This window comes from Drosophila obscura, unplaced genomic scaffold (genome assembly GCF_018151105.1).
Source record: "Drosophila obscura isolate BZ-5 IFL unplaced genomic scaffold, ASM1815110v1 contig_1, whole genome shotgun sequence".
In the NCBI taxonomy this organism is placed as follows: domain Eukaryota; kingdom Metazoa; phylum Arthropoda; class Insecta; order Diptera; family Drosophilidae; genus Drosophila; species Drosophila obscura.
In genome coordinates this window covers 2,300,481-2,323,911 of record NW_024542679.1, presented here as the reverse complement: position 1 = coordinate 2,323,911, position 23,431 = coordinate 2,300,481, and the positions used below count along the sequence as shown (strand labels likewise).

The following is a 23,431-nucleotide window of genomic DNA, read 5'->3' as shown; positions in this document are numbered from 1 at the left end:
CTGGCCTTCTTCTTTGTGGTCATCCTCCTCTGCTACTCCCTTTTCTCCTACTCCGCCCCTCTCTATCTTTCCCCCTCATTCTGGTTCGCCTTACAATGGCTGCTCATTGTGTCAGCTGACGTCGTTGCTCGCTCGCTGCGCTTCGTTTGCAATTTCGGCTGACGTCGCGACATCGTCTCGCACCCGCACTCTTGCCCAAGGAGGGTAAGAGAGAAGGGTCTGGTCCCAGGGGCAACAGCTGCTGCAGCTGCAGTGCCATATTCCACTTGATTTTCCTGTTATAGTCGTCCCACTGCAGTTGCAGCCGCTGCAGCCGTTCCAGCCACCATCGTGGCAGTCGCATATTTTATGAATCATCATTGGCAGACGACGCACATTGTTCTTGGTTCTCGCGTTCTGCCTCGGCTGCTGGAAATTGGCTGACATTGAATGGAGCCGCATAAAAATGGGGGCAGGGTAGGGGAGAGAGGTGCACAAGAGAGTGCAAAAAAGTCATAAAAGTAAAGATTATAAAAATAAAAAAAAACTAGAAAAGAGCAAAAGAGTCGCAAGAGAGCAACAAAAGTTGCATAAATCTGTGCGACAAAGAAAGCAATAACCAAAGAGGCAGCAGAAGAAGAATCAGTACACACTCACACACACACACACACACACACACATATTTAAACTGGGGACCGGCTCTGACGCAGAGCCGCGGAATGCCAAGAAGTTTTCTGCTCAAAGTATATTAATTGTGAGGTGAGACATTCCCCGAGAGCGTGCTCTTGGCACTTTCCAATGCAAAGCACACTCCACAGCGAAAGAGAGTGACATCTTGTGGCAGTGGGAAGAGTGGCGGCTCACCTTACCATTAACACACCTTGACCAACAAAAATAAAACAAAAAACAACAGCAACAGCAAACCAAATGAGCGCTGGAAAAAGAGAGAGGGAAAAGAATGAGAGAAAGGGTAATCCAAACGGGAGTAGCCGAAACAGCAGCAGCAGAGGGTTCCCACCTAACACCAAATGAACTCGAGAGTTGATATATCCTTCTGCGCTTGCATGTAGAGGGTATCACCCTGCAGAGGTAGCCATCGGAGGAGATGGGCAACAAACTCCGAATGATAATCAAGCAAGCGCTGCCACTGCCCTCTGCCTCTGTTGCTCCCGCTGCTGCTCCCTCTGCTGCTCCCGTTGGTGCTGCTGCTGATGATGATGGCGACCCCAGATTGCGACACACGCCGACAAGCAGCAGCAGGCAGAGGAAGCGCAGTAGAAACAGTTGTAGCTGCAAAAAGACATGCCCCCAATCATTGCCGCAATCATTGAAAAGATAACGTACAGAGATATTTTTCAACAAATTTTCAAATTGAAGCGCTAACAAGCTTCGCTAGCCGTGAATCACACCTCGCACGGCGTCGCGTGGAGTCGCGTCTTCTACGCCAGTTCCCACGCTGGCATCTGCAGCCGCTGCCCCCCATGCCGTGCCCGCTGCTGGCTGCCGTGCTCTTATCGGTCGAGTAACAAGTCACAAGCATTGTCCCACTTATTACGGTGTCAGACCCACGCCCCCAACCCCACCCCGCACTCTTCAGGTTTTGCTGATAAGAGAAAACGACCAACGACGACATCAGTGTTGGCAAAGTCCATGTCCATATTCCAAATGATGAGCCGGCAGAGGAGGGTCTCCCTCTCCCTTTCGCTATCTCATCGAAGACATCCGCAGAACCGCTGGCGGTCTGGTCTGGCCTGTGCTTCCCAATGTGCGCTTTATCTTTAGCTTTCAGAGCCCCTACCTACCTCTCTCTCGCACTCTCTTCAGTTTTTGCTTTGTTTCTCTTTATGTTCTGCCTTTTTGATACCCTTTGTGGATGGGTATTTTAAGGGGTATATCCGTTATTTAAGAAACAATGCTCCAAACTTTGCAATTTTTATTATTTTTTTAGTTATATTTTTTTATCTGCCAGAAAAATTTGATTTCGAATTTTAAACCAAATTGCATTACTTTGCATATAACAATTCTAAAGTAAAATGATTTTTCTAGGGTATCCAATGAATTGCTAGCCCGCTTTAAACCTTCCTTATTCTTATTCTGTTTTTTGTTTTGTTTTGTTTTTGCCTCTTGCTTGCTTGCATTTTTGTTTATTTGCTTTGGCGTGAAACACTTTTTGTTTATTCCATTCCTTCTCTCTCTCTCTCTCTCTCTGTCCTTCTTCTCTTGGACCCTGGGCGTCATGGGATGGACATGAAGGGGCCCTTGTCTCCCCCTGTCTGCTGGACTCGTTGTTGGCCAATTTTGTGTTGCTTCGCGTACGTCAATGCAAATTCTGTGAAGCGACGCTCGCTCCTCCGCCTCCGTTTCCATCTCCTTGCATGGATCAGAGTTCTCTCAACATTTTAGACACGTACAGCCGCTGGACTTACTTTTTGGGGCTCCCTCTGCCTCTGCCTCTGCTCTGCCCTGCCTCCCTCACAACAGATTTATGGGTTAAATAAACGATTTTTGATTAGTGGGACGCGACGCGACGCGACACGACGCGTCTTTGTCTTCTTATTTTTCAAATTTAAAATGCGGGCGACATTCCACTTACTCGCTCACTCATTGGCATTTCTCTCTCTCTCTCTCTCTCTATCTGTTTGTGCCCCCAAATAAAGTGAACAATTTCGATTTTTAATAGCCTTCCATTGAATAAACATAAATCGGTTTTATCGGTTCGTTCTCTGAGGTTTTTTATTAGTCATCAAAAGAGTTCGGTTGAGGAACGAACCCTTCATGAAATACACAAATTTACAGATTTCCAGACTCGATAAGAAGTTGTGGAGGAGGAGGAGGAGATAGGGAAAGACAACTCTTAAAGTTCTTAAAAGCCAAAGCCAACATTTGGTTCTTTGAGTTCTCTCCACCATTTCCCTGGAGACTTCCTTCCGAGTGTGTGTGGCGTGACATAAAAGTTTTCCCCCGCAAATGGAACGCCTCTTCACTTTCGCATTGTTTTGTGGAATCAGAGGTAACAGTGGTAAACCCCTAGAAATGCCCAACCGCACGACAAACACGAGAATGATTCGTGGTTGAAAGAAACCTCAAAGAGAACCAACCAAAAGGGGCAACAATCAGGCCAAGAAATAGCGGCGGCAGCGGCAGCGGCGGCTGCAATAGATGAAATGGTAGTGGAGAACATCAATGAAAGACAGAATGAATAAAAGAAAGAAAAATATTTATAGTTAATGGTGCGATTAAAATTCAAATGGAATGCAAATCAGAGCGAACCAACAACCAACGAACGGGTAAACAGGTGGATGGGGTAGAGGGGGTAGGCTGGGGGTTGGGCAGATCGGAAATTATTAGCCTGAAATTGGTGTCAAAGCTATAGAAATCGAACTGTGAAAATTAAACAAAGAAATGCTGTCACAATTTATGCAAAGAACGTAAACAGAGCAATGAACCATCGAGGGAGAGAGAGAGCGAGACTTTCGACTCCTCCACTCTCACTCACGTACATATGCTCTAGGGTACTCTCGCAATCTCTCTATTGCTCTCTCTCTGTTCTCTTTCTCTCTCTATTTCTAAAGCCACCTTTCACTCTACACTCTTTCAATCCACAGCGATGCGGCCAAGAATCTCGGCTTCACAGTCATCATTGATATGCGAGGGAATGGCAACTGTTCGACGAATGTCAAGACTATATTGAAGGTTCTGCAGGAGCACTTCAGTGCCAACATACACAACGTGGTGATCATCAAGCCGGATAACTTCTGGCAGAAGCAGCGCGCCTCCATTTCATCGCATAAATATAAATTCGAGACGACAACGATATCGATTGAGGCACTCAATAAAATCGCCGAGGGACACCAGTTGACGGGTGACTTTGAGGGTCAACAGCTGTACGATCATCAACAGTGGACGGATGCCCGTTTGGCCATTGAGGATTTCTTCTGGCAGGCTGGGGATATGGCCGATCGCATTGATGATCTCCAGGAGGATCTCAATCGGAATGATTTCGCTGAGGATGTGACATTGGCGCGGCATGCCATCGATCATCACAATGAGATGCGTAAGAAGATCACAAAGCTGCCAATTGAGGATCTGGATATGCAGGGAAAGAAGCTGCTGGCAAAGATCAATGCAGTGGCCGGTCAGGCCACCGCCCAGCAGGTGAGTCTCTGGCATATACACCTCATTTTCCAGCTTGCCTAATTTTTTTGTTCTTTTTTTTAAGCCTATTGGTGGCGGCGGCGGCTCCACCTCCGACACTGCCAGCCTTGATTCGGGCACCTCCTCCGCGGGACAGCAACAGCAGGGAGTAGGAGGAGGAGGAGCAGGACAGCAGACTGTCGCACGGGGAGTGGGCAGCAATCCGGACATGTCGGCAGCGATCAATAAGGCACTGCGACAGATCGACCTCATACACACGGGCCAGGAGCGACTCCTGATGCTGTGGCAGCACAAGAAGGTGAAGCTCGATCAGTGCTTCCAGTGGCGTCTGTTCGAGCAGGATTGCGAGAAGATGTTCGACTGGATACTGCACAATCGGGATGTCTTCCAGATGAGCTACGTGGAGATTGGCCACAACTATTCGGTGGCCAAGTCGCTGCAGGATGAGCATCAGAAATTCGCTGTGGCCTCGATGAATGTTTCGGTGAACATCGATAGGATACTGGCGGTGGCGGCACGCCTCATCGAGAGCCAGCATTATGCGGCACAGCACATCAAGACGCTGGCCCAGCGCTTGGACAGGACATGGAAGGACTTTGCCGCCGGCCTGGACGAGCGCACCGCAGTGCTGCAGCTGAGCGTGCTCTTCCACCACAAGGCCGAGCAGTATTGCAACAGTGTGGCAAGCTGGGCGGCCGCCTGTCAGGCCTCGCAGCCACTGCCCTCGGATATCCAGAGCCTGGAGACGGCCATACGCACGCATCAGTCGCTGTACGAGGCCATGTGCCAGGCGTACACCGAAGTCCATTCGACATCCAAGAAGCTGCTCTACCAATTGGACCATCTGGTGCAGGTGTGCAACCAACCGCCGCCACCGGGTGTGCCCGATCATCGAAAGAACAGCAGCTTCAATAAGTACGAGCGGCAGAATCCGGCGGCCGACTACAGCGAGGGCGCCAGCCATGTGCTGGCCGTGATACACCAAATATTGGGGCACCATCGCACCCTGGAGGCCAAGTGGCATCAGGAGCGGATACGCCTGCACCAGACACTCGCCCTGCGCCTCTTCCAGGAGGATGTGAAGCAGGTGCTCGACTGGCTGAAGAATCACGGCGAGGTGTTCCTGCGCAAGAACACGGGCATTGGCCGGAACTTTCACAAGGCGCGCGTCTATCAGACGTCGCACGATAACTTCGAGAATGTCGCCCAGAATACCTACAGCAATGCCCAGAAGCTGCTCGCGGCGGCGAATGAGCTGGCGCACAGCGGCGAGGCCGATCCCAATGAGATCTTTTCGGTGGCCAGAGACCTGGAGCTGCAGGTGGGCAGCTTTGCGGAGCGTGTGGAGCAGCGACGGCGACGCCTCGAGATGGCCGTCATATTCTATACGCACGAGAAGGAGGTAACTGCATGGATCGACAAACTGCGGACGTACGTGAGTGCGGATGAGACGCGTCTGTCGCAGGAGGATCTCGATGGCATCGAACGGATCCTGCAGCAGTACCAGCGCGATCAGCAGGAGAGCACCGTCAACGTTTGCATGACCACCATAGCCCAGGGCGAGGCACTGCTGCAGGAAATGCGCGCCCTGGAGTATGTGGACAATACGGGTTCCATTGCGGCCCTCGAGGCCACCCTGGAGAAGCTCAGCAAACAGAAAATGGAACTGGAGGAGCTCTGGTCGGCGCGCAAATTCCGTGCCGATCTGATACTCCGTTTGCGCTACTTTGAGCGCGATGCCATGGAGCTGTCGTCGCAGCTGGAGATCTGGTCCGAGGAGCTGCAGCATGCGGATCTGTCGCGGGACTACCAGAAGGCCGAGCAACTAATTCGCATGCACAACGAATCGGTGACGGACATACAGAATGCCACCTACGAGATACTGCAGCAGGGCCAGGATCTGCTGCAGCTATTCGAGAATGCGGGCTTCATCTCAATGGCCGATGCCACGCACACGGCACAGGCACGCATCGAATATCTGTTGGATTTTCTGCGTGAGCGCGAGATCGATCTGGAGGAGCTGTCGGAGGCCAAGCGCGCCAAGCTGGAGCAGGCGGTGCAGCTGTGCCAGTTCCAGAACGATGCGAATCAGGTAATCTCATGGATACGCAATGGCGAGGCCATGCTGGTGGCCAGCTTTGTGACGCCCAACAGTCTCCAAGAGGCAGAACAGCTGCGCAAGGGACACGAACAGTTTCAGGTGAGTGCCTCCACTCCATGTCCATTTTTCGTTAACATATAGTTTCATCTCTCCTCTCTCCGCTTGCAGATTGCCATTGAGAAGACGCACACATCGGCCGTGCAGGTCAAGTATCGAGCGGATGCTTTGATCAATGCCAATCACTATGATCCGCAGTCGATACGTGAGATCAGCGACGATGTCACCAAGAAGTGGCAACAGCTGGTCACGTACGCCGAAGAGCGCCACAAGCTGGTGACGGCTTCCATAAACTTTTACAAGACAGCCGAACAGGTGTGCTCCGTGCTGGACAGCCTGGAGCGTGAATACAAGCGGGAGGATGACTGGTGCGGCGGCGGTGGCAGCAGCGACAAGGCCCAAACGATTGTGCAGCTCATCTCCAAGCATCAGGAGCAAAAGGAGGCCTTCCTCAAGGCCTGCACTCTGGCACGTCGCACCGCCGAGACATTCCTCAAGTATGCGAATCGATCGCAGCAGTACTACCAGTACAAGGGCAACTGTGAGGCGCATGTGAAGAGCAAACTGGACAAGCTGCTGACGCAGGAGAACCAGGTGCTCGACTACTGGACGCTGCGCAAGAAGTCGCTCGATCAGTGCCAGCAATTTGTGCTGTTCGAGCGGAGTGCCAAGCAGGCCATCGAATGGATACACAACACGGGCGAGGCGTATCTCTCATCGCGCACGAATCTGGTGGGCATCACCAAGGAGGAGACGGAGGGTCTGCTCAAAGAACACAACGAATTCCGGAGCACCGCCAAGGAGACGCGCGAGCGGGTGAAGCTGCTCATACAGCTGGCGGACAGCCTGGTGGAGAAGGGCCATGCGCATGCCACCGACATCAAGCAGTGGGTGGCGTCTGTGGATGAGCGATACAAGGATTTCAGCAATCGCATGGACAGCTACTGCGAGCAGCTGGAAAAGTCGCTGGGCATGTCCCAGCAGCAGCTGCTGTTGGGCTCCTCCGATGCCAATAGCTCCATGTGCTCCTCCTCGGGCATAAGCAGCGGCGGCTCGGCGGGCGGCAGTGGCAGCTGTGGGGATCGCCACTCGGATCCCACACTGGAGGCCAAGCTGAACTCCTCCTCGAACTCGGCCGCCAGCAAAGAGATCAACGAAGAGAAACGCAAATCGGCGCGACGAAAAGAGTTCATTATGGCCGAGCTGATGCAAACGGAGAGGGCGTACGTGAATGATCTGGCCACATGCATCAAGTGCTTCCTGGAGGAGTTCCGCGGGGGCCGCAATGTACCGGCCGCTCTGGTCGGCCAGGAGGATGTGATATTTGGCAATATCCGCGAGATCCATCACTTCCATCAGAAGATCTTTCTGCGTGAGCTCGAGAAGTACGAAACAATGCCCGAGGATGTGGGCCATTGCTTCGTCACGTGGGCATCGAAGTTCGACATGTATGTCCACTATTGCAAGAACAAACCGACGTCCAATAATCTGCTGGTGCAGCATGCGGGCAACTACTTTGAGGAGCTGCAGCGGCGCCTCGAAGTGGAGCATCCACTGCCCGCTTACCTCATCAAGCCCGTGCAGCGCATCACCAAATACCAGCTGCTGCTCAAGGATCTGCTCTCCTGCTGCGAGGAGAGCCATGGCGAGATCAAGGAGGGTCTCGAGGTGATGCTCAATGTCCCCAAAAAGGCCAACGATGCCATGCATCTGTCACTGCTCGAAAACTGCGATGTATCGGTGGATAAACTGGGCGAGGTGGTGCTCCAGGATGCCTTCCAGGCGTGGGACACCAAGCAGATTATACGCAAGGGTCGCGAGCGGCGGGTATTCCTCTTTGAGCTGTATCTGGTCTTTGCCAAGGAGGTGAAGGAGTCCAGCGTGGTCAAGTATCAGTTCAAGAGCAAACTAATGACCACGGACATGGGCATCACGGAGCACATCGAAGGCGATGAAACAAAGTTTGCTGTGTGGACTGGCCGATCGCCCATGCTATCCGATTGTAGGATTGTCCTTAAGGCCAACAGCCTGGAGACCAAGCAGGTAAATGCCAAATGCAGGTGCCTCTGCCACAGTCTGGCATTTCTGTTATTAATTGTTATTTCTTTTGTCTTAGATTTGGGTTAAGAAACTGCGTGAAGTCATGCAGGAAACCTGCTTCTCTGGCACATCGCTGACGCTACCAAAGTCCCCTGCCAAGCATTCGGGCTCCTCGCAGCGTTCCTCCAGGGATCTCGATGAACAGCTCACCGAGAACGATCATGATCGCTGCTCTTTGGCCAGTTTTGGCTCCGGCAATACCACAGATAGTGATAATAAGGTGAGTGCATATGTTTCCACTGCTCTTAGGGAGTTTCTCCGTTTTATTCTCGTGCATTCTCTTTGGCAATTTCGCTTGTGCGTTTGCCTGGCACTCGGTGGGAGCAAGCAAATGCCCAACGCTAGACAGAGTCTATTACCAGGTGGTTCCCCGTGTACGTTGAGGCCTTAAGCTTTCAATTCAAAATTCTTTCCGTTTGGTTTTACCCCACCTGAAAGTGTCGCATCTGTTCCCATGCTGTATATAAAGTGTTCCCAGTATTTCTATCTATGTTCTCATATCACAATTACGCTTTAAGCTCTCTCGCTGGGTAGCTTTTGTGCTGTGTTGGTCCTACCTCACATGGAATTGGCTTACACCCACTCTTATCCACTCTCTGTGCGGCTCTGGTCGTCTGCTGCTGCCATTGGCCAGCATCTGGAACTAGTTTTCTCGGCAGCAGTTGGACTCGGCTCGACTCGGTTCGGGGTCCATCCTGTGCATCATGTTTAAAATTCATAGCATGGCTTAATGAGATTTCGCCAACACTCCATTCCTTTTGCTGCGTGCCCCAATGCGTTGTCGGCGTGTCCTTTCGCCACCTTTTTTCATCCCTCTGCGAGAGTATCTCCTGTAGCTGTGCCGCTGATGCCACTGCGAGTATGTGCTGGATTATATATGACTGCTTTTAGCGTTTCGTTACATTTCGCTTAATGTAAATTTTATGTGACACTTCTTTATAGTTAGTAGGTCCTTCTGTCCTGCGTCTGGGAATTCCTCTCGCATCAGATTTTCGGCGTCTGTGGCGCGCCGATTTCGTGAGATTTTTATGACCGAAATAACAGTTTGTCTTATGTGTGTGTGGTGTGCCGTGCCCACAAACAGTGAACTTAACGGCTTACAGAAGAGGTTTTTAGTTTTTAAGAAAAGAGATTTAACACAGCTATTTTTGTTGCAAGTACTTTATATTCAATATACACCAATTTAAAGAATTTTTGTATTTGATTTGAATATTTCATAAAATTCGAGCATTTTTCATTAATTAAATGTTTTAAGCGACTCTCTTACAATAACAACAACAACAACAAAAGAGGCTTCTTCCCGGCAGATGAATGAGAGAGAGAGTGTAAAAGAGAGCTTTCTCTCTCGCTGGCTGAAAGCTGCCTTCAGCAAATGAAGAAAGCTCCCTCGAAACTACAGCAAATGGCAATTGGCTCGCTTGCTCTCTGCTGCTCTCCCACTTTTTGGCCCCCTATGGGAGTGATGTGGGGGGCCGCCTATGGGTTAAGCCATTTCTCGTTGCGAATGTGCGTACACTTCGTGTAGAGATTCGCGATTCGCATGGGGGCTCATTCGTGTGTTCGTTCGTGTGTGCTTTTTGCCGCGTAGGACGCAGTTGCTCCAGTTGCTTCGCGGAGTTTAAGCCAAAAGGTTCGTCGGTTTGTGTCCGGGGGTGCCGCATCTCGCGTCGGTTTCTGCTCTGCACCGTGTGTGTGTGTGTGTGTGTCTTCTGCTCTTAACCTTCGCCTCTGCCGCCGCCTGCAGATGCGCGACGCCACCCGGCAGCAGCAGCAGCATCACCTTGCCTCCATCTACGACTACGACTACTACTCCATCTTTTGAGCCAAAGCGCATTGCATCTTCCACACTCGTCTTTGGTCTCTTTTACGGATTGCATCTTTCTTGCGCCTTTTCTCCTTTGATTTCTGGTGCATGCCGCGTCGCGTTACAAGTTTCGCCAAGTGAAAGGAATCATCTGCAGCAGCAGCAGCACCACCACCATCTACACATTTTTGTATGCGGAATTCCTGCACCTTTCAAAGTGCAAAAGTGATTTGAAAATCGTTGAAGTAATCAGTCGTCGATAAGAAAGCAACACCCCACACTGATATCAATCAATAGAACCTTAACACAATCTCCTTGGCCCTCTGCATTTCTTATCGCGAAAATTGATCACTCAGCTAGGAAAAAACAAAAAAATGATCCCATCAGCTGTTTAATGAGAAAACAAATAAAATAATCGAAACTACAAAACGGCCAAAGAAAACCTGTAATTAAATGACAATTTCCGCGCCTAAACAACAACATTGAAGATTACATAAATGTCGCGATAGGGGGAGGGAGGCACAGCGGTCCCCCCTTAAACTGTAAACAAAAGATATGATGGCTTATATAAATATCCGCGAAAATGAAATGAAATGCGCGAAATGTGAATATAAATATGATAAAAAGCTGTTGCCGCCGTTGCCGTTGCCGTTGCCATTGCCATTGCCACCGTTTCGGCTATTTCTGTTGCCAAAAACTGTAGTTCTCTACAGTACTTACAAAATGGGTGAATGAAACAAGCCAAAAACAGAAGCACAGAAACACACACCGAATAAAAAGGCAGTGGATAGGCGAGGAGATAGTGCAGAGTGCGGGGAAACCCTTTTTAGCAGTTTATTCGCGCTAGAGAGGGACAGAGGGGACAGAGGGGGAGTGGGGAAAATGAGTGGAAGAGGAAAAATGTCTGCAGCAGCCGCCTCGGGCCAAGGCACGGGTCCATCCACATCCACCCACTAAATAGCCACCCAGAAGCTCTTCTGCCTCTGCCACAGCCACAGCCACTGCCACTGCCACATGCCTTTGACCTTTTTCACGCCTTTAGTCACTTGAGTAGCAGTTTCATTTGGCGAACGAGCATCGGGCAGAGACCCCCTAGAGCATCGCAGGAACCCTATGCCCCATGCCCCATTCCCCCATGAGTGCTGCTGTCAACTGCAAAAAAAAAAGAGCTACGATCGCAATTTGAGCTTCTGTGTGTGTGTGTGTGTGTGTGTAGGAAAATGCTTTCATAAACAGAATGACTGGGATTTGCTTTAAGATATATCATATCTTTCCTTTAGGATTATCCTTTCTGTCATAAGGCTTTCATTTGTGTTTGCTATTGCAGACAGAACTTTCATGCTACATTGATTATTTTGCTTTTGTTCAAACTATTTAATCCTCCAAATGGTTCCCCTATATTTGTGTCTACCCCTTGCTTTTTTATGACCCCTTTTTGTAGCTAGTTCTTGCTACTTTTGTAGGATATTATTTTACTTTAACATATCCATTCCTGTTAGCTTGATTATTTTACCCCCATTTCCTTTTATTCCATTCCACTATTAGTTGTTGCCGATTTCTGTTTATTCCGAATTACCCTCTCTTACCTTTCCCATAACCCAAATGGAACGCTGTTCAATATACAATAAGTTTTTCTTTCTGTAAAGATTGCATTTGGTTAATAGCTGTACCTAATCCATATATTTTAGTATTCTGTTTCTTTGCACTCTTTTTTTTTAATTCTCTTCTATATGTTCCATGAAGATCTTCCTGAAGAGTGCCTTGAATAGTCGTGTCTAGCATTTGGGCTAACCCACATAGCCATCTCGATTTATCTTTCTCCTAGGACTCCATGTCGCTCCTAATCTATAAACTATTCTCGGAATCCCCCAAAGGAGCACCCCTTCCCCACCGTTGTATCTATTCCTTGTATTTTTGCATTTTTTTGTATTTTTTATTCCGCTCTTGGCCTGGTCATTTCAAACGCTTTCATATGGCCATTAATTTGCCTGCTTATCTATTGCATTTTAATATTTCAACGCGATGTGTGTGTGTGTGTATGCCAGTCTGGCTGTCTGTTGCGGTTGTTTGCCTCGTTTGTGGTTTCTATAGCGATTATTTTTCAGAGTGGTAGGGGGGCGGTGGGGCCACACGACATGTTTTGGTCATTATAATTATCGAGTCGATGCAATGCAATGCATTGCAATTTAATTTGAGTGCCAGCTGTCGTGTCCAAAGAGAGGTGCACCGCACCTCCCCCTATGCCCCTTCCCCATACCCATAGATCCACCGAGACTTGCATCGATTGTCGAAAGTAAATACTTTCTCCGGGCAGGCTCTTTTCCTAATCCAATTTCCGCCAGAAACCAATTAAAATACGGAGTTATATGCTGCCACTGGAAACCGCTTTGCTACTCCCAATAAACCGCAAGCTAAACCCTGCAAAAAATACTATATACATAAAACTCTGGAAAAACTAGAAAACAACAAACATTTTCCGAGCGCAAGAATAAGTTTTTTCTTTGCCTGCCAATCAGAGAGCATGGAAAAGGTTTTAAGCGGATTTCAAAAAAGAAACAAAAAAGGGAACCCGTTGGTGGGGCTTTGGGTATTAAATTAATTTAGTTTGAAATCTAAGGACGCGATGCTCCGACATCCTGCCTGGCCCCTTCCACTGTGTGTTCCTGTGTGTCGGCTTTTGTGTGTGCATTCATTTGCAAAGAATTGAATTAAGTTTTAGGTTTCTGAGTGAATGAAACGATGAAAAAGTATTATAGAGAGAGAGAGAGAGAGAGAGAGGGGGGAGTCCCCAGTGGATGTCCAAAGAAAAAGGAACAAATATTTCAGTCATCGCCACAAAATGTCAACGAAAGCCTCTCAGCCAGATACACGACACCACAAACGAGGCAAAGAGGCAAACTTTTTAATGCCATTGCCACACACACAAAAAAAGAAAGAAAAATAAAATAAAATAAAATGAAATGAAAAACCAGAGGCTGAAACACAGAGAGAGAATCCCAATCCCAAACACAAGCCCAGAACCCATTGCCCGCTGATGGTTTTGCCACTTAGCAAACAGCTGCTGGTGCTGCTGCTGCGGCTGCTGCTGGCTGTGGCACCCACAAATGGTAAATGGTGGAAAACCAATGCAAATTTTCTCGAACATATGCAAATTTTCACGCCCCAACAAACGAAGCAGAAAATACACTAACAAAAATGAGGAATAGGAACTGGGAATTAGGCAATCAAATGTGGATTTTATTTTATTTAAAGCAGAAAAGTCTCACTGGGAGAGAGAGAGCAAGTAGCAAAAAAGTAGATAAAACTGAGAACTTTCTCTGCATAAAACCCTAATCGAAAGAGTATTTTTTGCTGCTGTTTGAATATCTTTGCTTGTTGTTTGCTTTTGTATCGGAAATAGTTCTGAAGAAAACCAAAACACACGATTCATATTTGCTCTCGTGGCCCACAGAGGAGAGAGCGCTAGCAAAGATTTGTGTGCTTGATTCAAGCACCAAGTGGCGGTGGCAATGGCAAAGACGCACCTGCCACACAGCAACACGCGCGCTGCCCGAGCGCCACCAAAGTGTAAAAATAACAAAAATATATTCCTCCCATTTCCATTCGCCCATTCCTCCTATTTCTCCCTATGTATTCACATATACAAAATATCATCCCATCTAGAGAGGCTAAACGAGTAGTTTTGTGGGGTAAACAAACGTGCGATTTTTGAGGCTAAGAAACTTACAAAGATAAACCACAAAAAAAAAAAGAGAAAAAACAAGAAGAATACGAATACTGTGTTGGCAGGCGGTTGGCTTTTTATCTATGAAAATTAAATAAATAACGAAAAAAATTATAACCAAATGCTGAAATCAAAACAGAAACAACACACAGATGGGAAGGGAGAAAAACAGCGTGGAAGCTGTGAGAGAAGCAGAACAAAATATTCGAAATACAAAAAGTGGTGGCAGAGTGGGGAAACAGGGAGAAAAACAAACTAAAGACTGGGTGGAGGCAGTTGTCTCGGTGCATGTGAATGACAAGGGAATGACACTTTCCGCTTTCCGTTTGTTCGGCCTGGAGATTTCCACTTCATTGAAGATCATTCTGTATAAAGTACTCGGTGCATATAACCTCTTGTGAGACTCAATTAACTTGAAGATTTTCATCAAAGAACACACACAAACAGAAGCTGTAGATACCCTACAAAATATGTAGATCCTTTATGAACTTTGAACTGTATTGAATTTAGATTAGAGTCTTTCCATTTGTATAAAATTTTGCTGAATTAGAAGCGGGAAATTTCCAATGTTTTATTGATTTTAATTCAGAAAAAACAAAAAGATTTTATTTTGTTTATTTTTTGACACATCTTTTCGAAGGTTGATATATACATATGTGCATATTTTAGATTTTTATTTAGCTGAAATATGTATCCACATTTAAAGCTGTAGAACATTTGGTGGAATTTTCTTTAGCATTCATTTAATTTGTCTAGAACTGTTTCAACTAGATATCTATGGAATTTGGGAACTAATTCAGTTAAAAACCAAAGCGACATTTTCCGTGTCAAACGGCAGCGCCCCCATTGGTTGAAGTAATTTTATTATAGCTAAAAAGAGGAAGGGGACTTCAACGAGATTTCTTTAGAATTTAGGGCCTTTTTAGACCCACAGATTTTTTTTTTTTTTGCGCTTATTTTGCCTGCGTTCCGCGCGTGAATTGCTTTGAAAATGTTCAATCTATAATCGAAAACACATTAATAAATAGTGTATGACAGCCAGGTGTTCAAAGAGCCAAACAACACCATGCAATAAAATTACTTTGCTGCTTTGCGACTCCATATTGACTCGCATCCTTTCTGGCAGTTGAATAATTTTCAAAGTGGGAAAACTTTCTCCGCGAAAATTCCATGCACTTTACAGCATAAACGTTACATTAATTAAATAAAAGAGAGAAAATGCAGGGAACAGGGTCGGGTCTGCCCCTACCGCCTCGCAAATTGATCATCCGCCGCGCTGCACTAATTGAAAGCCAAAGACAGGGCAGGACAGGACAGGGCGTAAAACCGAGACCACATTTCAGTGGCTGTCAGTGGCATAAGTATATCTGTGTGTGTGTGTATTCGTGCGTGCGTGCGTGCGTGTGTGTAACTTCCAATCAACGACACACACAGATACCAACACAACAGCAAAAAAAAGGTTTAAAATAAAAATAAAACATTGTGTCTCTAGGAGAACTTTTTATCGATTTTGCGGCAGAACAAAAGCCCCCCAAAATTTTGTGTGTTTAAAAATAAAAAATAAATCCTGCCAAACCAACCCAACCCAACCCACCAGCAGCTATCCCACCACCCCCAATACACACTGCTTAAAACCGACTGTGATTTTGAAGAAGAAATGAAAATGAAAGCACAATAGATAGAGAGAGACCGAGAGAGCGAGAGAGAGACAGAGAAACAGAGGAAAAACAATCATGAAAAGTGTCAAGAAATTCCTAAATGAGCGAATGAACAGCGTGGATTCGGCGGATGGAGGTGGAAACGGAGGCGGAGTCGGAGTCGGAGTCGCCACCGCTGCCCAAAAGAAGACATCGCTGGATCGCTTAAAGTACGGCGAACCAGGAGATGGACGAGGAGGCAGTCTGGACAGGGACTCTACAGGCATCAAGGGTTATGTATCCCTGCCGAATACTCCCGTACCGCTGAGTGCACCCATCGCCGTGGGAGATCCCTCGCCCTCACCCTCGCTGGCCGATTCGGCACAGAATACGCCGCTCTGTACGTTGCAAGAGGATGATGCCACATCGCCACCACCAGCAGGAGGAGGAGGAGGAGCAACATCGCAGAAGCAAGTGGAGCATTCACCCTTTACATTTCCATCGGTGGCGACTCCAGAGTTAACTCAAGTTGCAGCAGCTGCCGTTCCCGTTCCCGTTCAGCGCAAGAGTCGCCGCAAGATCTCGCTGCCTTGGTTCCGGCAGTCGAGTGTCAGCAGCCATGGAGTACTCGCACGGCAGCATACCATCGATACGCCCAGCTCCTTTCGCTTCTTTCGGCAGCCCAGCAGCAGCGGCTTCAAGGTACCATTATTATGATAAGAGAACAACAACAAAAGGGATAAGGGATTAAGGATTTGCTATTTGACAGGCGACAGGCGACGAGCGACAGTGTGCGGTGCGGCATTAAATATTAAATGCTAAAAGCGACCATCGATTGCCCTGACCTTCACCAAACGAAAACTTTTCGTGTGCCTCTGCCCACACACACACACACACACACACACACACACACACACAATGGCGGTGGCAGTGGCAGCTTATCTTTTATTTAGCTGTGGCTTGCACAAAGGTCAACCCCTGCCCCGATCCTCTGCCTGCGGGATAGATTTTTCTGTATGCCACACACACAAATCATGCGACAGGAATAGCCCTGCCATGACGCGCCGCACCGCACTGCGCTGCGCTGCTCAAATCAATGCCAATCCCCGATAAGTGGCGGTCGCTCTGCTCTGCACTGCTCTGTGATTAATGTTGATGCCACGTAGGAGTCATCCCACTCGCTGCTTGCTGCTTGCTGCTCGCTCTCCTCTCTCTCCCCTTCTGCTGCGCAGCTTCTTCGCTAAGTTATGCTAATGGAAACAATAACTTTGAATGGGTGCCAGGACACTCGTAACTGTATCTAAATTTAGCCAAAGGGACGCACTAGCTGGCAGCTCTAGAGATATCAGAGATCTACTTAGCCATGCAGCCATCGGATGTTCCTTTAAAGAGCTGAAGGACTCGCCACCCCTCGCCCAGTCAGCTGCTGGCATTACTATTATTTTTTGGTTTTTCTTTTTTTGGTGGCGGTGTCTGTTCCATTTATTTTGATTAGTTCTGAAGGATGCCCCCACCTTCCTCTGTTGCTTCTTCTGCTCAGAGAGCGAGGATTTCTTCTTAAGGAGAGAGAGAGAGAGAGGGAGCGAGCGAGCAAGTGAGAGTGGACTCTAAACTGGTTGTTGACCCACGAGAAAACAGACAGCAGACAGACACTGGTGGACATCGTTTAATAAGCTCATTAATCATACGCTGTGTGGCTGGCTCTGTGGCAAGCGCTAATTTATTTGCCATTGTCAGTGCTTCAATTACTCTCTCTCTCTCTCTCTCTCTCTCTCTGTCCTGTCCCTGCCTCTGCTTGCCACCCTCCCCCTGCTTGTGGCACAACTATTGTAGTTTCAACATCATCACATAATGTATTTATCACTTCATCAGAGAATGTTAGCCCTTATCATTATCAACATCATCATCATCATCATTGTCATTGTGGTGGGCTCCTTGTGCTGTGCGTCTTGTGTGCGCTGCATTGTGTCTTGTGCTGACCTTGCCTCCTTTGACACTGCCTCTTGGCCTCCTGCTACTCCTGCTCCCTGTGCCTGACATCCATTGTCACATTTCGGTGTTTGAGCAATGTGTCTCTCTGCCTCGGACTAGTGGCAGCTTCCTGGTCTGCTCTGGTCTGCTGCCCATCCGTTTCCCTTTATAATCGCATTGCCCTTTCACTCAATTTGCTTTATGATTCGCTCAGGCGTAAGCAGAGGTCGCAAATCTGAAAGCTAAAGCTGAGATTTCTGAGCTGACTCTTCACTTGAAGCAGAGGCTGATGCGGATTCTTAAGATGAGACGCAGGAAAACTCTGAGGCTCACGATGAGCCACATGCAAATTCGACGGCTTTAAATGAGGCAAAAGCGAATTCCGAAGCTCAAGATGCGCCAGAAAATGATTCTCAGACTGCGGAAGAGACAGAAGCTGAGGCTCATTCCCATTCCCACGATGGGGAGGAGGGAGGTCTCCTCCTTTCATAAGTTTTTCATGCATCATTTAAGTTTTTTTTGGGTTTGGGTTTGGGTTCATTGATTTGTTTGCGAGTAGACAGATACAGATATTTTTCTCATGTTCAAGAGAGCGAGAACATTTTAATTTGGTGTCGCAAAAATGGCAGGCACCCAGCCACCCCCTACCGTACCATTGCCCGCAGCTGCCTGTAGCCCGTGTGTGCTGCAATGAAAAATGTTTGTGCCATGTAGAAAAGTTTTTTCGTGACGCTGCTTCAAATTCTCTTGGTTTGCTGCTGCCTCTCCCTCCTCCTTTGCATGGCAGTTGTCCTTCTTCTTTCTGTGTTGGTTCCTCCTGCCTTCCTGCCTTCGTTTTTCCCCTGTGGCAGCAGTTGTCTGCCCCTGCCCCTGCCCCACCACCGTTCCTTCTCCGCATCTTCTACTGCCAGCAAAAGTTTTCTAAGCGAAGCGCATTCCACGGGGCGTATGCTTTATGCATTTTATTATGGCATACTTTTGAGCGCACACGCAAAATAAATCCCTCCAGCGGCAGCACTTGCAAGGTGCATGCAAGCGGAGAGGTGAGGCACACACTCACTGCTGCAGCATTTTGTGTGCAATCTTTAATAAATAAAATGCATTCCCATGGCTTTTGCTTACCTTCCCTTTGGCATAGCCTCCTTCTACTCGCTGCCTCTTGCCAGCTCTCTTACCGTTTCTCTCCCCCTTTCTCCCTGTCCTCCATGTTTGCCTGTCACTTGCAGCAACTGCTTTACATCGCTTGAGCCATGCTTCAAGTCCTAGCTGCCACTGCCACTGCCCCTCCACTGCTGCTGCTGCTGCTTCTCACATAACATAAGCAGTGCTCGTGCTCTGCTCTTGCCACACAAGAGAGATGCTGCTGCTGTCCCGAACAATAGAGACAGCAGCAGCATCAGCAGCAGAAGACTTTTTTTGGGCACACAAATGCCATAAAAGAAAAAGGGAAAAAGTTCACAAAACCAAACACAAATAAAATATGAAACGCAAACAAAGTGCAGATAAACAGAAGCAGCAGCAGCAGCAAGAACAGAATGTAGAATGTAGAACAGATTTTAATAAATCCCTCACTCAATGGAGGACACAAAAGTTACCTTCTCGACTGGAAACTACTTTCCCTATTCAGCAGCACCAAGAAGTTGCCTGCTCAATGGCAACAACACTGATATGCAAATTGCCACAAGGAAAAAGGCAGCAGCAGCAAGAGGAGAAGGTGGAGAATGGGTTGCAGCATGCCAGCAGAAGGCCAAACAAATTTTTGACTAAATTTGTGAGCATGCAATGACAGCAGAAAGCAGTCAGCGCCCCAAGCTACGACGATACATGCTCACTCGATAATCGCATCTTGAGATGTACAAAATGCTGCAGCATATAGAGTGGTAAAAGGAACTAAAGCCAAGGCCGCTCCAACAGGGCTGGGGCGGGCAGGAGGTTCCCCTCACTCACTCTGCAAGTTCCCCCCTGCTAAAAGAGTCCACGTTGAATGTTTGCTTCTCTCTCTCTCTCTCTCTCTCTCTCTCTGTGCACATGTACACGACACGTAATGGCCATCACAAATTTGACGATGCTCAGGGCATGCCACGAGGCCTGCTTGTGCTTCTGCCCCATCGCCTCGACATTTTCGGGCGCCATAAAATCAATGGCCAAATGCTGCTGCTGCTGCTACTGCTGCTCCTACTACTGGCAGTGACACGCCCCTCGATAGACATTGCTTTTTAAAGCAAAAAAAAAAAACAAAAAAACCAGAGGACCCACAGACCCAGAGGCTTCCACTGACCAGAGTTGTCCTGCTTCTCTTTCGGACAATTGGTCCTTTGGCGGATAGAGTGCCAAGTGCCCATGTGCCCATGTCCCTTGGGGGAGGCTCACGCATGTAACAGGCTACCAAGCCACAGCCTGCAGCTCCGACCATGCCACATCAGCCTGCACGGGCTACCCCATCTGTCATCTTCAGTGCCTCTGTTGGGCAAACGCTGGGACATGTAGGAGGCTCACTCTGGCCACAAATTGCTCATGTCCTTGTCAGAAGAGTTCTCCACACTCTCTCTCTCTCTCTCTCTCTCGGTGCAACAAAAAGTTGGTCCTGGCTGTGTATGTTCCCCATTGATTGCCCCCCTACGTTCTCCTCTGACCTGCTCTGCTCCTTCCTGTCTGTTTCGGCAATGCTTTTGCTCCCACTTGACATTGGGGGGTCACAACTCTTTTACGAAAAATCCCAAACAGCATTTGGGCTTGGTCAAGGCTGCCTCCAGACTCCCTCTAGGCTCCCTCTGGCCTCCCTCTAAGCTGTGTGGCTGTGGCATAGCTGCTACTCTGCCTCTGTCTCTTCTCTTAAATGAAAACCACCTTCAATGAGAGACTCTGCCTTGCCTTTCCTAATTGTTGCCTTCGTTCGTCTATTATTGCAGGGCCCTGTCCCCCCCTTCCACTCCCTGTCCGTAGTTGCTTGTAATTGATTTAGAATATTATTCGATTTGCGCTGTAAATGACTTTCATTCAGCACTTACTTTGCCGCACACGCAGATACAGGCCGAGGCAGTGGCAGTGGCAATGGCAGGTAGGGGGGAGCTGACAAGCGGAGACAATGGGCCTATCCATGGGGTGTTGGGGGAATGGCACCGCTTTTGGTGTTAACATGTTGTCGCACAATTACCAGACCACAGAGCGATAGCTACCCGTCCAATGCTTCTTCCTCTCTTCTCTTTTGGGGGCTGGGTTCATTGTTTTGTTTGCCATCTTGTTGACTGCTGTGTGTGGTGTTTGCCACAACGTAATTGATGTTGTCGGGGACCCCCGACTGCTGCACCTGACGACAGTAGCCACTGTACTACAGTGTCTACACCCTGGGCAGCCCACTGTGCGAGTTAATTGAATAATAGACGTTTATGTTTTTGCTGCCACAAAACATACAGACAAACATACATACATACAGATAGATAGATACTCTCCTGCATACAGATACAGGATACAACAAAATATATGGTAGCCCTCGTATATTTCCATGTGCGGCATATCTGTCTGATTTATGACTCTCACGAGGCCATTTAGCAGGGGCAACATTTTTTCCGGGAAACGAATTTTAACACAACAAAATCTGTCTATGGAATTGCAATTGGCAGCAGATCCTTCTTTGGGGCTCATCAAAAATGTATGAGCTGGAGAAATCCTTCAGATTGCTTGCTCAAAATTATGCTACAGATCAATCAAAGAACAGTGCTGCCCATAGGCAACATCGAAGCGTAATGCAGTGCTGCCCATAGGCAACATCGAAGCGTAATGCAGTGCTGCCCATTAGCGATTCCCATCTGTTAAATGATGTTTGTAATTTTACTTGACAACGACTCTGACTGACTGATGCTTTTTAAGTGCCTCTCTCTCCAGCATATTTTTTAATGACTTAACAATTGATGGCTTTTTAGACTCTCAGCACACACACACACACACGCTGTACCGCCCTCTACCGTTTTACGTGGCACGTTTCACGTTTCTCGTGGCAGCAATTGCGTTTTTACGATGCCATAAGAAAGGCAATGGCTTGAGGCATGAGAGAGAGAGAGAGAGAGCTTACACCCGCTCCGCTTCATTCCTGAAGGAATACTTCTGGCTCCTGGCACTCGTATTCTCTTAGAGAGAAAAGCGAATAAACCATCAATAATAACGTAAACATTTTGGCAAATCGCTTTACAATTTCCAACAAGGAAAACACGAAGGAGAGTTAGCGATGCGAGCGATAAAGCAGAAAGAAAGGAGAAGCGAGCCACGAGCCACAAGTGAAAAGAGTAGATTGAAAAGGCAGCATTTTCCGCTCAAGACTTTTCATTCTTCGTCTTGTTTTTTTGTTTGTGGCAGGGCCTAAGCTATTATTGTTATCGGCATGTAATCAGTCAAAAGCAGAGGGAAAACTCACAGCTGAGAGAGAGAGAGTGAGGGCCGTGGGACAATTTTCCCGGGAAAACTTGGTCCTCTACGAATGTGGTGGGGTGAATGTCAAATGCAAAGCCCGCCCCCTGCAGCTCCTCCATCAGCGCCAATCCCCCAGCCGCCATGAAGGACTTTAATCTAGAAAGTTTACTCGTATTTCGGTTGCATACTGGATTCCTGGCAGCCAGGAGCGCTTGCTCCTGATATGCAAATTCCGCGTTGAGTTTTGGCGTGTGGAAAGTTTTCAATTGAGTATGCAAAATAGATGAAACGTTGATGAGGTGCCCACAACAACAGAGGAGGGCTGAATGGAGTGGAGGAACTGAGTGGAAAAGCACAACCATTGAGGTTTGATTTGGCATTTGGATTGGTATTGGTATCCGTATTGTTTTTCCCAGGTTTCCTTGACGGTTTTCCTTAATGCCTGCCTTTGTGACTGATTTTCTTCTAGCTTTTTTCTTGCTTGCTTTCCATTTTTCCTTCCTTGCCGCTATGCTGCTTTTTTTCTGCCTTTGGCAGGTCCTTCAATGCCAATTTATGGCCACAATCTTAAGTTTTTCTGTGGGAAGAAAATCACTGCCAACGTGTAAACACAAAAATCTGTGTAAATGTGCAAGGAAAGCCGATGGAAATTGTGCGAATGGCATTTGAATGCCGACGGCCAAATGTCAGTTGCAGCAAAAAAGAGCTTTAAAGAGTTTTCCCTTCACACACACACACACACATAGAGAAAGAAGAAAAGTCTTTGCAAAGTTTCGAATGCCAACGCAGTTTCCATTTCCTCGCCCACCTATTAAATATGGAAATGCGCAGAGGAAACTGTAATCCACGTTAATTATTTTATTTTATGCAAAAAAAAAGAGCGCGAATCAGAGGCAGAAACCAAATCAAAAGACGAACGGGGGGGATGTGAAGACCAACAAGGCGGCGCTGATTGCATTTTCTGCAGCCGATAAAAAAGAGCCATAACATTTTCTTTGACCTCCAACTTGCTGCTGGTGCAACCTACTGCTGCTCCTGCTGCTGTGGCTCCTCCTGCTCCTGCTCCTGCTGCTGTGGCTCCTCCTGCTCCTGCTGCTGTGGCTGTGGCTGCTCCTTCTCTGGTTTCTTTTACTCGGGCTGCTGAAATATCCTTTCATTATTTTAATGAAAGACTTGGGGCGGCAAGAGGCCAGACGAAAAGTAAAACGACAATGAAAGGAGTAGAGTGGAAAGCAGAGAAGCGATGGGCAGAGCAGAGCAGAGCGGAGCAGAGAAGTGGAATGAACAGCAACTTAATTTGTAGCTACAAGTTTTTCCATCCCACCCAGCAAAAAAGCAAATGGAAAACTTTAAGGAAAGCTGTGTTTAATTTTCAGTGAAAATTGAGTTGAATTATCAAAGCAGCAGGGAGGGGGGCCCAAAAACTTTTATAATGGAAAATTAAAGCCATTCTCTCTCTCTCTCTGTCTGTCTGTCTATCTGGCACTATTTTTTGATAT

General features: G+C 47.7%; 1 protein-coding gene across 2 annotated transcripts in view; it reads left to right on the top strand.

The window, feature by feature from the left end:
• LOC111075837 (triple functional domain protein) overlaps positions 1–23,431 on the top strand; it is a 41,999-nt gene that overhangs the window by 1,684 nt on the left and 16,884 nt on the right. Inside the window, exons 3-6 of one of the 2 annotated variants that reach the window (XM_022369330.2) lie at positions 3,585–4,134; positions 4,199–6,334; positions 6,404–8,335; positions 8,409–8,612. In XM_022369330.2, the coding sequence (XP_022225022.2) occupies positions 3,585–4,134; positions 4,199–6,334; positions 6,404–8,335; positions 8,409–8,612 (4,822 nt within the window). Of the gene's footprint in view, positions 1–3,584; positions 4,135–4,198; positions 6,335–6,403; positions 8,336–8,408; positions 8,613–15,438; positions 16,260–23,431 lie in introns of those variants that run through there. The other variant, XM_022369331.2, reaches the window with a different exon arrangement.